General features: G+C 33.5%; 1 protein-coding gene across 1 annotated transcript in view; it reads left to right on the top strand.

The window, feature by feature from the left end:
- The window catches only part of DACH1 (dachshund family transcription factor 1), a 486,510-nt gene extending 471,158 nt beyond the window's left edge, over window positions 1–15,352 (top strand). Inside the window, 1 exon segment of the mRNA XM_027775957.1 lies at window positions 13,427–15,352. Coding sequence (XP_027631758.1) covers window positions 13,427–13,464 — 38 coding nt within the window. The 3' untranslated portion in view covers window positions 13,465–15,352.
- The last annotated feature ends 19 nt before the right edge of the window (window positions 15,353–15,371 follow it).

Genomic DNA, 15,371 nt, shown 5'->3' with positions numbered 1-15,371 from the left:
TCTCTCTCTCTCTCTCTCTCTTTCTCTCTCTCTCTCCCTCCCTCCCTTTTGTATAATAAGAACTATTCTGGGAAACATGCAGACTGGAATTAGGTTTCTAGGAAAACTCACAAGGTGGCATTTAGCTTGGTGAGTTCACATGACCAGAAGTTGGATTTTTGATCTTTTTTGTATTCCAGAAGAAAACAAATTTATAGTGTATAGTGTACTAATACACTATAAATCACAAGAACTGGAATATTTACCTATGACATTGACTAGGAAATATTTCTTATAAAGGAAGATTACCTCAAGATATCAAAGCTTAAAATAATTAGGAATAAAAATTTAACAATCACAAGAATATAACATTCTTTGTTGGAAAAATTATGTGGTCATATCCTTGATTTGATTATTGCACACTGCATGTAGGCTTTGAAAAAACATATCACACTTCATAAATATGTATAATAATTCAATGTAAATAAATTATCAAATAAAATTAAGTTTAAAAAAAGAGAAAAAAAGTAACATTTATTATCTAAAAGTTTCTTTATGTGAGAATACTGGGAATAGTTCAGCTAGTCCTCCTCTTAGTTCCTCTCCTTTCGTGTCTCCTCCAGGCTGCAATTAGGTGTGGTCAGGGTCCATAGTCATCTCTAGACTCTACTGAGGCCGGATCTATTTCCAGGCTCACTCAGGAGGCTGTTGAAATGCCTCATGTTTTCAAAGGTATTAGACTGAAGGCCTTGTTTCCTTGCTGGCCATTGAATGGAGACCACCATCAATTCCCTGCCACAGGGACCCTCTACAGGGCAACTTATTACCTGACAGCTCACTTCATTAGTTTGAGCAAATGAAAAGATCTAGAGAAAAAGTGTTTGCCCACATGATGGAACTAACAGTCTTTTTGAACTTAACCTTGGAAGTGCCATTCCATCACATTTGTCAGATTATCTTTATTAGAAGCAAGTCAGTAAGTGCAACCACACTTAAGAGGCAGAGAATACACAAAGATGTAAATATAAGAGGCAGGTGACATTGATGACCGTGTTAGATGATGTCTACCACAGTGGGCTATGCAGAATATACAATCATCAAGTTACCTGGCAACAACAGTATCAGAACAAGGAGTATTATATAATTAAATATTTAATGAACTTTGGATTATATCTAATGGTAGACCGCATGTCCACACTAGTAAGACACTAACCTCATTCAGATATGGTATTGTGTCAACATACCGTTTTTATCTGTTTACTAGTCTGTGTCTTCAGTGTAACTTTTTACATCTCTGCACTAATTTGTATTAATTTTAAAGTGCACACAGAGGACCACCTTATTTAGCAGTTCATGTTTAGCAAGCTTTCATTCTCATCTAAAGCACTATCTAAACAGCGATGTTTTCATTACGTAAGATATAGAGAATAGATAATCCCGTGAAGAGTTATTTCTTGAATCTTTTCTCATATTTACTTAAACAAATTGAGAGATCTTTTATTGAAGTTTGCTAATCATTTGTCAGGTTTAGTACGAGAGCAGCATTTCAGTTCAACATTGTGAAAATATCTTTAAAAAGGCTCTGGAGATTTAGAACTACATTCACTCACAATCATTTCCCTAAACAAATATAAACTTTATTAAAATTATCAAATTAACTGTGCTATAGGAAATAGAAAAAAGGAGAAAACGTTAAATTTCTGAAAAAATGGTGTTTTTCTTCAAATATAAAAGAAAATAAATAATCTCTAACAAGAACGGCCTTTCTAATTGACACCTTTGATTTTTTTCTGAGGAATAACATAAACTTATTCTCCAAACTCAATTTATTGGCAAGAACCTGCCATTTTTTCCTACAATTTGGAAAGGATACAAAGCCTTGAATGAAAAGATATCCATTTTGCTTCTTTGCAGAATCTTATTTTTATCAAATGAAGAATCACTTTTCTTCTAAGGTCTGTTTTCATTAAGCATAGTAGATTATCTGTCCTTTCATCACTCAGATTCAGATATTCTCTCAAATGATTTCTTCCCTCCATCGTTGTTTCAGAGTCTTCTTTCCTCTAGAAAGCAACAGAAGAGAAAAAAAAAAAAAGATTTCTTTGTGTTTCACTTTGCTGAAATTGGGAGGTCTCACCTTCCAATCAGGACAAGGTAACCTAAGTGCAAAGTACCCCATTCTCACTTGCTGGTACATTAACCACTCTGATGGTTTCTCGCTTCTTACTAATGAATGCTTAATTAGAACACACACACAAATACTTTACCAAAGCAGATCCACCAGCAATATAATTTTTTCTTCATTTACAGAAACAAAACAAAACTTCAAAGAAATCTATGCTCTGCTTTTTGGATTTGGTTTTGAAAAACTTTAAAAAGATAACCTATTTGTTTCAAAGATAGTTAAACAGAACAGTAGTCTTTATACATCAACAAATGCACATAGCATCTACAGTCTAAGTAACAGGTAATACAGTTAAGCAGACTTCATAAACTTTACAATTGTAAATTTACCATTAAAACATGATGGACCAATAGACCAGAATCTAGCTTATGTCCACACCCTCAGTAAATTTCGTGCACTTTATTTTCGTGCACAGTATTTTCTGGAGAAATCTATTAACATCATCCACCATTTATTTCTTCTGCAGTATTTGAGTAGGACTTTTCAAAAACTTCATTCTAAGTCAGATAATAATTTGTCATGAGAATGCTGATCATATATATAATCACCAAGAAAGAGTATATGTGGATAATGGAGAGTGTAAATCTTCATGTAGTTATTAATATGTATCTAATGGTGCTGATATATTGAAAGTTCATTTTTGCTGGGGAATACTTTTAATTTTTAATTTGTATTTGAAAAAATATTTGCACTTATGAAAGAATATATGAACAGTATAAAAACTGTGTTATATCCTTTACCAAGATTCATCTATTATTAATATTTTGTTCTCACATGCTTTATTATTTTCTCTGTCTACAAAATATTTTCAGAAGCATTTGAGAGAAGATACATACATCATGCCCTTTACTTGGAATATTTATGCATACTTATTTCCGGGAGTATTTACTAACAATAAGATGTTCTTTTATACATAAACACAGTATATTTATCAGCTCCGTAAATATTTCACTGACACAATACTTTTATCTAATCTGACATCCAAATTCCAGTTTTGTCATTTGACCCAATAATGTCCTTTATAGCATTTGTTTCCCTTCATTACTGAATCCAAATTAGGATCACGTGTTATATTTAGTTGTCATTTCTCTTTAGTCTCTTTAATCTTGAGAATATTTTTAGTCTTTTAAAAATAATTTATGAAATTGACAGTTTTGAAGACTACACTCCTTTTTCTTAGTAGAATTTTTCTTATTTTGCATCTGATGTTTCCTTGTGACTAGGCTCAGGTCATCATGTATTCTAAGTCATTATGCTACCCATGTAAGGCTGTGTTCTTCTCAAGATAGAACATCCAGAGGCCCATGATAGACTTTTACAACTTTCCAGGTATCAGGCTGTGTTCCAGAGGCTAAAAATATTCAGAGTCATCTGGCATGCCATCTGAAGGAGATTATAGCCAGACTTTAAGCAATTTATTGAGGATATAGAAACACTGAATTTACTTGTTAGTGGAACACAACTAGGGGGAGTTAACAGTTCAGACCTTGTGATAAGTGGTTATAACACTTAGATGCTAGCAATATATTATGTGATACACAATCCCTGTCTCTGTGAATTTAGAGGAATCATTCATAATAAATATTTGATCAGAAAGGCTTTCTTAATGTTAAGCATAGAATCGCCTATATTCTGCTGCATAGACAAACAGTAGATTGCTAAGTATGATCTTATTTTTAACAAATTTTGCTTGATTCTGATCATAGTAATATCTTTTTAAGAGTATTCAGTGGGACCAGCAGATAGTGTAATGGTTACATCATTGGACTCCCACGTAGTTGACCATGGTTCGAGTCCTAGACCCAGTGACTTAAAACTCACACTGGGCGTGTGTGCTTGCGTGCCCATAATCCAGAGAGGAGAATGGAGGAGAAAGGATTGTGATGTGTTCATCCCTCCTTTTGGGTCATTTCTTGTGTGTGCTCTGTCTCTCTCTCCATCAAGCTCATGTGCCCTATAGTAAAAAACATTTTAAAAAAAGAATATTCAGTTCTTGAATAGACACAAGTTCATAGAACCCTGCACCAGATTTTGACTCCAATTGGGGAAAATTCCTTTGTACAGAATAAAATATCCGTAATGTCAGATCATCTTTCCTTTCTAAGTGAATTCCTCTTTAGTCATAGAGAGCATTAACTTCACAGATGGACTGAAGTTCAGTCAAAAGGCCTCTTTAAAATACTGACAACAAGAATGTCCCTTGTAGGAGGAACTGAGAAACTATAAACTAATCTGTCTATTTAGGAAAAGTATTTGCCCAGGGCTGGAGTTGAGTAAGTAACTTCAAGCTGGCTAAGATTAACCATAGCCATCTGTGTATCTTCAAAAGCCTTTTCTTCATATTCTTCAGTTTGACTTTCCTTGCTGATCTATCTGTTTAGATTCTCCTTTAAAAAGAATATGATTATCACATCAGATCAGTCCAACAAATATCCTTCTGGCTCCACAATTTTAGTTTCACCTATTTCGAATGGTCAAATTGTCAGTCAGGTATATCCATGCCATTGGTGTTCACTTAGGGTCTGGTTCAAAATCAGAAATAAGATTCTATCTTCCCTATCTTTAACTAAAAAGATAATTTACTCTATCAATCTGGGTATTAGAGCGTTAGATGATCTTTTGTTCTCAGAACATGCTTTAAAGTAGCCTATATTCTCTCATGTACTTTTTTCTTTGAAAAGAACCAACAAATCTATTAAAGCAGTTCTTAATTTAATAATTCCCTTTTGGGGTATAGCAGATGGCATTGAGGTTAAGACAGCTCGATCCCACATGGTCATCTGCAGTTTGAGTTCCAGACTGAGCATCTTGAAAAAACATTCTGGTCATGTGTATGTGCATGCCCAGGATCCCAAGAGGAGAAATAAAGGAGAAAGGGTAGTGATGTGGACATTCCCTCTGGGTTGGTGGGGTGCTTTCTCACTTTCCCTCTTTCTCTGTCTCTGTCCCCAATGAGTGTGTGCACGCATTAGGGAAAAACAAACAAAAAACAACCTTCCCTTCAAGTACTTTGGCCTTGGAATTAAGCATGATATTATTTATTCTCATTTCAAATGAGCTGGCCATATTGATCTCTTAGGTAAGCTATTATCTAGTGCTGATGTTAGTATATTTGGATCCACCAACCTAGTCCCTTAATAGTTGTGCTTTCTTACACAGAGTCTATGCCCATTCTCCAGAATAACACCAGATGCTTTTGGAGGAAGCACAAAAAGGGGTCTGGAATTGAATCCACTCTCAACTGACCCAACTCTGTGGGCTTTGGGTTCATTAGATTACAGGTGATATATATATAAAAATCCAAAATAAGGTGGCTGGACAGTGGCATGCCACTTAAACACAATACCCTGGGAGGCTGATCCACATGGTAAGGTTCCACTTTCAGTTCAGAAAACTCCCAGATTATGCTGCACATGTGCACGAGCCCAAGATCAAGAGCTGAGTGAAGTTGGGGTGAATCATAGCATTAAGATGCTATTGGGGATGCCATGTCTCTGTCTCTGTCTCTCATGGAAGAAAAAAGTAAAGTTAAAAGTTCAAAATCTGTTACAAGTATTTTAGTTTTTCTTTTCATTTATATCTGAAAACAACCTTGAATGTATTAGTATTTAAACTTCTGAAAATCACTTGTACTGTTACTATCTGTATTTCCTGAGAAGAAATTATATTTATTTAGACTTCTCTTATAAATGGGGTTATACAGAACATCAATCTCCCTTAAAATTTTTCTCATGTTAAATGTAGACTTTGTGTCTCTGTTTCTTTGCTTTAGCAGTAGCAGAATGTTCTTACTCTAAATATAAAATTATAAAAAAAGCAAGAAACAATATTTTCTTTAATTAGCTTCTTCCTTTGGGGGATTTAGAAGAGGGGTTATGACTTGACAAAGATCCTTCCCATCTGTTCCTGTTTGTTTGCTTTTATTTTGACTTCCTTTCCTTGTCTTATCAAATATCATATGAATCATTAACATTTGTTTTCATCACTTGTTTTGGTTTCTCTTACTTCACATGATTAAGACATTATGTTGAGAGAGGCTTGGGGCTACCATATTTTATATTAACCACATATTAGCTAAGTAAATATTAACTTTTCTAGATATGTGATCTTCTTTGTTTGTCCTCTGCTTTGTTAATATTTTCCTCAACTCTGGAATATGAGGCCTGTACTTGTACAACTGTTTCGTGAAAGCAACAATCTTCATTAGATTACAGATGCTGAACGTAAATGTTGAACAAATAGGTACTTTTTTTTTTTTTTTTAAGTTTTTGCTACAATGTGTATGTGGTTGAGAGAACCATGAAGCAAGGCCACATAGCAATCCTTTCTCTTCCAGTTGCCTTGGAATTTGGAACATTCACACATGCTTGCCCTAGTGTGACTTTTCAAGCCACTGGGTTTTCTAGAAGCTACTTGAAGCTTTGAACTTTGAAGCTACTTGAACTGTGCAGTCGGCTCTGTGGGATCCAGCACCTTAACCACTATACCACCTGCTGTCCACTAGATACCATTTTTAACACAGCCGCTTCCTAAAAAGAAATGCAATTTACCAAGCACTTTGCAAAAAAAAAAAAAAAATGTAAAAGATCTTTATGTATATTTGAGGGAGTTGTATTAAAAACTGGACTATATTTGCATATTTATGTGATACCTTACACCTAGCATACTACCTTATTAATAATTTTACATGATTTTCACACAGTGAAAAAATAGGACCTTGATGTTACCCAACTAAGCAAGTTGAAATTGTTCTTATTTATATGTCATTTTCTAATATAAAATCTTCTTATATAATGTGATTGGTATTGAATAAATTGAATTTTTTTAAGAGAGATTTTTGTTATGAGGCAAGTGCACTCTCCGGAGAGGCAGAGACAGAAACAGAGAAACAGAAAGCGAGAAATCACCCCCCAGAGGGGTTGACAGTCCCACAGTCCCTTCTCCATTGTCCTCTCAGGATCTTGGGCTTGCACACAGAAGCACCCTATGTGAGTTTTAAGCCACTAGGTTCAGGACTCAGACCGCGGTCGACTACATGGAAGTTCAGCAATATAACCATTATGCCATCTGCTGGTCCTTTTATTTACTTTTAAAATAAATGTTTTTAATACTCGTGTTTGTGTATGGAATAAAAGCTAAATTATGTATCTAACCATAAATATTCGATAAGATCATTAATTACATATGATAATACCTGTAAAAACATGAAATTTAATACATGAATACAAAATAAAACCAGAAAAGTTTTGGCAGCATCCTTATTCCTTCCCCCTCAACCACAGCAAATAAATAGCAACCAGAATCTCTATACTTAGTGGGTCTAACTTTTTCATTTCAACTTTATACTAAAACCTGAGATCTAGTTTTATAAGTAATTTAAATTTTTTTCTTTAATTTGCTATCTGTAGATCTGCATATGAACAATAAACTGCACCCAAAAAGTCATACCTGCAATAATCTAGATACTTTCTTATACACCAAATTATAGCTGTAAGCATCAAATCACGATGAACTTTGGACTGTAGGAATTTGTAATTTAAATAGTTTCACTCATCCCCTACTCCCAAATGCTTTTAATTAGAACAGACTTTTAATTAAGTACTCCCATGCACAAAGTTTAGCTTGATGACTTTCCTGTCATTCAACCTCCCAGACAAGAGCAAATAACCACTGTGTCAAAAGAAGGTATTTTGTCTGAAAACAGGCTGTAAGAATTCTAGTTCTGATTTTATGTTTTTTTAATTGAGGCTCTCCAGACTAAGACTAACATCTTCCCTGTTTCTGGGAGGATGGCAATGAGAAGATCTAGAAGGCATGAACCTAGTGATACTGAAGTGTTTAGGAGTCAATTTTATACCTCTGTAAGTCAGAGACTTCATTTTTCTGCCAGTGAAAATCCACTTGCTTATTAGAGAAAAAGTGATATATTAAAAAGACCCAAAATTTAGATTCACACAAATTTTGAATCACTATTGTGAAAACATACAAGATATATAATCTCTTTGAGCCTTAACATCCATACTTATTAAAAACACTAAGAATAACTATTATGTTGAGCTGTTGGAAAGTTTAGCCTTAAAATCTCTAAAGTACCTTGAACACATAGATGCTCAGAAAATATTCGCTATACCCACAATAATTGGCTATTGCCATTATTGCCAATTTAATTGATCTTAAGATAAAGCTCTCACCCATTTGGGTTATCAAGGAATAATTGTTTGATAAACGTGGATCAAAATCGGAAACAAATAGTAAGTATATTTTTCTCTTGCCAACATATACAGAAATAAAGACACTGTAGGAAATGGTGAGCAGATATGAGACTGTCTAGTTAGGGGGTAAGTATTATGCACAAAGGGCAATACTTAAAATGTGTGAATAAACTTCTGAGTTTCTAGATGCATACAACATCTCTCTAAATAATGAGGCCTCAGTCATGGAAACACTCCAGGAATTCCAGTAATTTCAGTTCTGCAACTTGGTATTCCAGAGCCTTCTCTTTGGCTCTATGGTTTGTCTTGCTATTTCAAGAGTCAAAAAATAGTATTAGACTCACTATTTCATAACAGAAAAACATGGCAAAATTTGAATTATGGACTCGTCTATATTTATTAGCACCTTCGCCATTCACTTTCATTCAGCCTGAGAAAAAAAACTGCAGCCCTGTAATTTAGAAATCTGTTGTTAGCTCTCTGAGTATGTACATGTGTGGCTATTTACTGTGGGTTGTAGGGTCAATATAACTTTTCTGGAACAATATAAAATTAGTGTAAAAATTTATTCCTACAGACTTTTTATAATCCATAAGTCTCTTTCAATAAAGACATCAAAATTACTGGATGGAATTGCTTTTAGTGTTAGGCTCTGTAACTGAAGGGAGAGAGACACTCACTCTTTCTGGGTCTGTCTACTGGTACATTTATGCCTCTGGTTGATTTGAAAGCAGAAAATTTCTGATATCTAAAAATTATTTAATCTTAGAAATACCTTACAGTAGAAGGTGGGATCTATTTTCCAGCTGACATATTTAATCCTTGGTATGTTTGTCCTTCTGTTAGAAACAGTAGTCAAAAATTTAATAGGAGATATATTTATTAAAAGTGGAATTATACTAGGTCAGCTACTAAGCCCATAAATATATGTATATAAATTTCATAGATATATTTTATGTATGAGCATGGTAAAGATGCTCACAAAGTTGTCATTATTGGTATATCTTTTTAAATAATAGATATTTAAATATTATAGTCTAGATAGACATTGAAATTTCTAATATGCAAATTATTTTTCCAACATAGGCATATGTATTATCATCTTTCTTCAAAAGTTTAGCAGTTCGGACCACATTAAAACATTTTATTAGTTTTTGTTTTGTTTTGTTTTGTTTTTTCACCATAGGGTGTGTGCACTCATCAGAGACATAGAGAAAAAGTGAGAAATCATGGGAGTAGGGTGGCCCTCCTGGGGATAGGGCCATCCCATAGTCTATTCTGCTCCATTCTCTTCCATTCTCCTCTCAGGATTTTGAACACACATGCACTTGATCTGATTTTTAAGCCACTGGATCCAGGGATCGAACCATAGTTAGTCATGTGGGAATGATGGGAACAGGGATATTGCTGCTACTTTCTCACATGTAGGAGGTTCCACTTGTGTCAATTCAAAGAGGGGATAAGTGCCATGGAATTAATTCTTGGGGTAATTGTATTGGAAAATAAATAGGGGAAGTCCAATGGAAGAACAGATGGGAGAGAGAATACTTATCTTCTAAGCTTCCAGAAGGAAGAATAGAAAGACCTGAACATCCCAACACAGTTGAGTTTTGTGAGCTATAGAATGGAGAGGAGGAGAAGGATCACTAAAAGAGGGGACAGTGGTAAAGATAAGACTGGAAAGAAAAACTACTGCCAATTTATGTACCACCATACAGATCATGGTGAAAAATTAACACTTAATGGAATATTATTTTGTATATTCATTCTTGGCTCCTAAATTTCTTCTACCTTGTATATTGTAGACACCACAGGTTGAAAAAATATTTTCAATACGTTGCTTTTTCTTCAGTGTACAATGATTGGAAAGATCTGTAGTGAGGGGACAAGCAGATGGCATGATGGTTATGTCACTGGACTCTCACATAGTAAACCATGGTTCAAGTTCTAGACCCAGCAGCTTAAACTCACTCTGGGCATATGTGCATGTGTGCCCAAAATCCCAAGAGGAGAATGGAGGAAAGGGATTGCTACATTCCCCCCAAGGGTGATTGCTTACTTTCTGTCTCCCTGTCTCTCTCTGTCTTTCCTGCAAGAGCTTGAACCCTGTAGCAAAAAACTCTCTCTAAAACAAAACAAAACAAAACAAAAATATTCATATAATGATTGGCTTAACATTACATTTTTGATAATGTTGAACTAATCCTTAATGTTGACCTAATTATTTCATTTTCCAGTTTTGTGAAGGATTTAAATTAATGGAATTTGATTTGAAGGGACCAGAGAGAGTCTCTCTTCCCCTAAAATAATCCTAGAAAATATTTTGTATTTTTTTAAAAAGGGTAATGGTATCTATATTTTTAATATAATTGAATACATGATAGAAATAATGAAAGGAGAGCTATAACTAGGGAGAAGTAAATAAAGGGACTAAGAATTCAAAAGCTTTGGCATAAGTATCAGTGTTCTATCTCTCTGGTTACCTCTAAATTCTCTAGTATTGTATTTTTTTAAATGTTGTTTTATGTAGTAGAACTCATTAGAATCAAAATCATCTTTAAAAAGTCCAATTTTAGCCAGGTAGTACTAAAATGAATCAGAGATAGAAATTTTTAGTTTATTTTCATATTATCTTGGTTGCTAGATTTACTTGCAAAGTGAATAACTGAAACTCCTACTAGACTAAAACTGCAAATAAGTATATATTAGTACATGTACATAATGTAAGTGAAAAGGCATAGCTTTATCCCATGGGTGGTACAAGATAAGAAAAACAGTAGAAATGGGGACATATTCCTTGCAAAACAATAGATATTTTATAATAGGTCGATATAGTACTGTCAAATCTTTACTCAGACATTTCTGTTAAAATTATATGGCTTCGATATTGATATTTGATTAATGCTTGATTTGGGAGACTCCTATCTCTTTTGTTTTGGTTACTAATTTCTTTTTTTTTTTTTCCCAGAGATTTTTGCTATAGGCTTGTACACTTTCCAGAGATAGAGAGATAGACAGAGAGATAGAAAGCAAGAAATCACCCCTTCAGGAGATGGTCATGCTGTAGTCCCTTTTTCTTCCAATCCCCTTTTAGGATCTTCATCATGCACACACATGCACCTGGTGTGAGTTTTAAGTAGCCGGGTCTGGGACTCAAAACAAAGTTGACTATGTGGGAGTCCAGCAATGAAATCATTATCCCATCTGCTGGTACCTGGTTCCTATCTTTCTTAATGCTACAATAGTTATTGCTGAGCTATAGTAATAATTAGTACCAATGAGACATTATAGTTGAGATCCAAAGGAGAGAAAATATTTTTAGATCACATAGTTGGGAAGATTATTTAGCACAGCTTGTGAATGCTTTTACATCATTATTTAAAATGAGATTTCCATTGGCATAATAATATATTTTCAATGCTGAATCTCAGAGTATATCTTCTATCCACAGGCGTATGCAGTTTTGAGGGTGCAGATTTTCATTATGGTTGTTGTATAGTTCAAATATTATAAAGGGTTCTGACATGATTGCTTAATTGGAAAGCTAAAAGTATTTAGAGATTTTCAATGAACTGTTATAATTATTAAAGTTGACTAGATTATCTTTTAAAAAGGCAACTTATAATTGATTAAATTTGTTAGAACTTAGCCACCCTAAGACTAATACCATAGACATTCTTGCCCTCGTTGAGGTAAAATAGTGGATATTATGTAAAAAATACAAGTTAAATATCATGTATGTTTTTTAGTGCCTATTTGGGCAAAGCACATAAAACCTACCACTGATTGATTCATTCATTTAACATATATTTACTGCATACATACTCAGTTCTTGGGATATATCAGTAAGGAAAATAGACATAGTACAATACTGCCCTAAAAGCTATATTCCGACCCTATACATTTGGCTAAAATAAAACATGGGATAAGAATATAGTGGGCTCACCAATATTTTTATTAAACAAAAGGGCTTAACACTGATAATTTTCAGTTACTTTCTAATTACAATATATACTACAGATTATGTCAAGGTACTTAATTAGCTTAATGTTGAAGAGGAACTGTGCAAATATTTCTCCTCTATTTCTTGAGTCTTCTCTAAGTTATTTACATTTTGTTATATTTTAATTCCTGAAGCTACCAGACAGTTTGTGAGCATTTATTTAGAAATATGCATTTTTTAAAGTTTAGAAAACTTTCTGGCTATTCTACCCTCTATGATAAATGCTCACATATGAAATTTAAACATATTTTACCCAAACATATACAAAGTTTAGGTCATATCACAAAGTAGACAGTTTAGAGCATATTATATTTGAGAAATATGCTTATTTTTTGTTTTATTTTGACTTTGCTTTTCAAATTTTCCATTTCTTATTTTTTCTTCATTCAAATAGCTTTATTTAATATGTCCAATATTTGTTTTCACTTACTTTTTCCACATTACTGTATGTTCTTTTATTAGTAAAAATTGAGCAGTATATTTGCATCTTCACATATAATTGTTGGGTTTATCTCATTTCAGGGTTAAAGACTATTTAATTCATTGATAGAGATGAAATAACCTAGGTGGCTTTCATATAAATAGCAACAAATGTGCACAATAGTTACATTACATGGTATATTTAACAACACTGCTAAAGAGGAAGATGGAAGCTCATTCTGTCATGATGGAGATATACCTGAATGCATTTAGAGAAAATTTGGTTCTGCAAGCTTGGAGGAAGTAATTGTCATTCAACAGAAAGCAACTAGCTTTGCATATCAGTAACACACACACACACACATAGTCTTATCTATTTTCTGAGTGCTCCGAAACTGTTATCAAAATAGCAAATATATATTTATGAGAACTGGAAATGCTGTTTTCTTTTCAATCACATAAGCTCAATGTAATTATGAAATTAACTTTGAGAGTATATGAAAATATTACTAAGCAAGTGAAGAAAGAATAAAAACCACAAATTTATACCAAGCTATAGAGCTTTTTTATCCACATTTGTACTCCAAAGCTATGTCATTAATTATGTTTAATTGTTTTCATTTCTAGATGGAAGACTGTATTTGAAAACTACTGTCATGTACTGAATCTTTTCTGTCGAAGAAATCCATGTTATGGTAAAGAACTTTGCAGAAAGACATTCGTCATGGGAAAGTTTGGGAAAAATAAAGTCCTTTTAAGGGAACTTCCTCAATTTTGTGTATTAATGTTCGTTGAAAGTTTAAGTATTCTACAAAAAAAAAAAGTTTCCTCCATTGATTTTCACCTGTGGTTCATATCAGAGACCTGAGAATGTTTGTAAATGTACAAGTATCAAACTTCTTACGGTTAATAACTGCAACTTGCTGCTGGACACTTGTATACAGAGTTAAAAGCAGGTCTCAGTAAGACCTAGCTTTGTTTTTGTTTTTGTTTTTTTAATGGAATGAACCATTATCCTCTTCTGAAAATTCTGTATCTGAGCACATCAAGAAAATCTTGTAGCAGTGGTTACCCAGACTTACAGAATTATGTCCTCCAGAAACCAGCAAAAACACTTGAAAATGAACTTGTAGGGGGCGTAGAGGAGTTTGAAAAAAAAAAAAAGTAACATCCTGTTACATTCAACTTTAAACTCTCTAATTGTGGGTTTTCTCCTGAAGATTTTATTTCACATACTTTCCAAAAGACCAACAAATGGATGTTGACAACAACCCAATGAAATAACATTTTGCATATCTGAAGAGAAGCATTGAATATAAGCCAAAAGGTTTAACTGAAGGTCTTTTTTTTTTCTAAAAATTAAAAAAAAAATGTAAATGTAACATGTTTTCATTCCAAACTGGTAGTGGTATATAGAATTTAAAATAATAATGTTGCTTCTTATTCAAACTGTTGGTCACATGTACAGTATATAAACATAAAACACACAAGGAAGGTATTATGTATGCAGTAGTATACTAGAACTTAGGAAAATGAAAATTTTAGAAAATATGTTTTGTCACCCTGTTGGTCAGAAAGATGTCTTTCTGGTTTAAACGCATGCAGGCATGTAAATATTTGTCTGGAGTCACAGTATTAATGAATGAGATCTTAAGCATCTGGTGACATCAGAACTCTGTGTCAGCCACTTTTATTTGTATATTGAACCCTGGTTAGTGCCCCAACTGCACTATTGAGAATGGATTGTGGCTGAACAGTAAATCAAAACACCAGAAATATTTTTATATGTTAATGTCATATTATGTTAATGTTGCTGAAAAACAAAACCTAACAAACCTTTGATGTATCAGTCCAAGACCACGTAGCGCTGAGTGATAAAGTTAAAATGTGTTGTGCTTCCCACCCTGGGCAAAGGGGAGGGTGGCTATGTGTTACTTTCACTGTCTTTTTGAAAGTTACAGTATGTGTTTTCACTTTTGTGCAGATAACTGGAAGTAAAGCTGCAACTGTGCTTATTACACGCTAAAGTTACCTTCTCTTTGTTTTTACATATCTGGAGTTACACCTTTAAAGACTGATCGGAAGCAGTACAGTCATTGTACATCCTATGACTTTTCTGTCTTAAAATTTTATGATCATAACATTATTTATTACCATAAAATAGTAAAATCTTAAATGTCAAAGAAAACTAGCTTAAAATCTTTAAAGATAGTTCTGATTGGGTATTAACTATTTGGTTAAGAAAAAAATAATTAACATTATAGAAACTCTGGCACTAAGCTTCTATATGTTTTAGGTCTTCCTTGCAATACTGGAATATAATTCTTTTGTGTAGCTCACTATTAACCAGTAAGTCCATTTTATAATACAATAAAAAGGTTATATGTACAGTTCCTATTTTAGCTTGCTTTAAAAAAAAGAGCAATATTTTTATTTAAAATATTGTTAGTAAATGCTTTGTAGAAACTTGGTTTTTTAAGCATAGTTTTTTCATAAGCATCTTTTGTTGTTCGAGCACAAGAAATTCTATTCCTAGTTATGTGTATTTTGTTGTCTTTCACTATATGCAGTC

The sequence above is a fragment of the Tupaia chinensis genome, unplaced genomic scaffold (genome assembly GCF_000334495.1).
Source record: "Tupaia chinensis unplaced genomic scaffold, TupChi_1.0 Scaffold000620_1, whole genome shotgun sequence".
NCBI lineage: Eukaryota > Metazoa > Chordata > Mammalia > Scandentia > Tupaiidae > Tupaia > Tupaia belangeri.
Note: the sequence above shows the minus strand (reverse complement) of the source record. Positions and strands in the feature narration are given on the sequence as shown.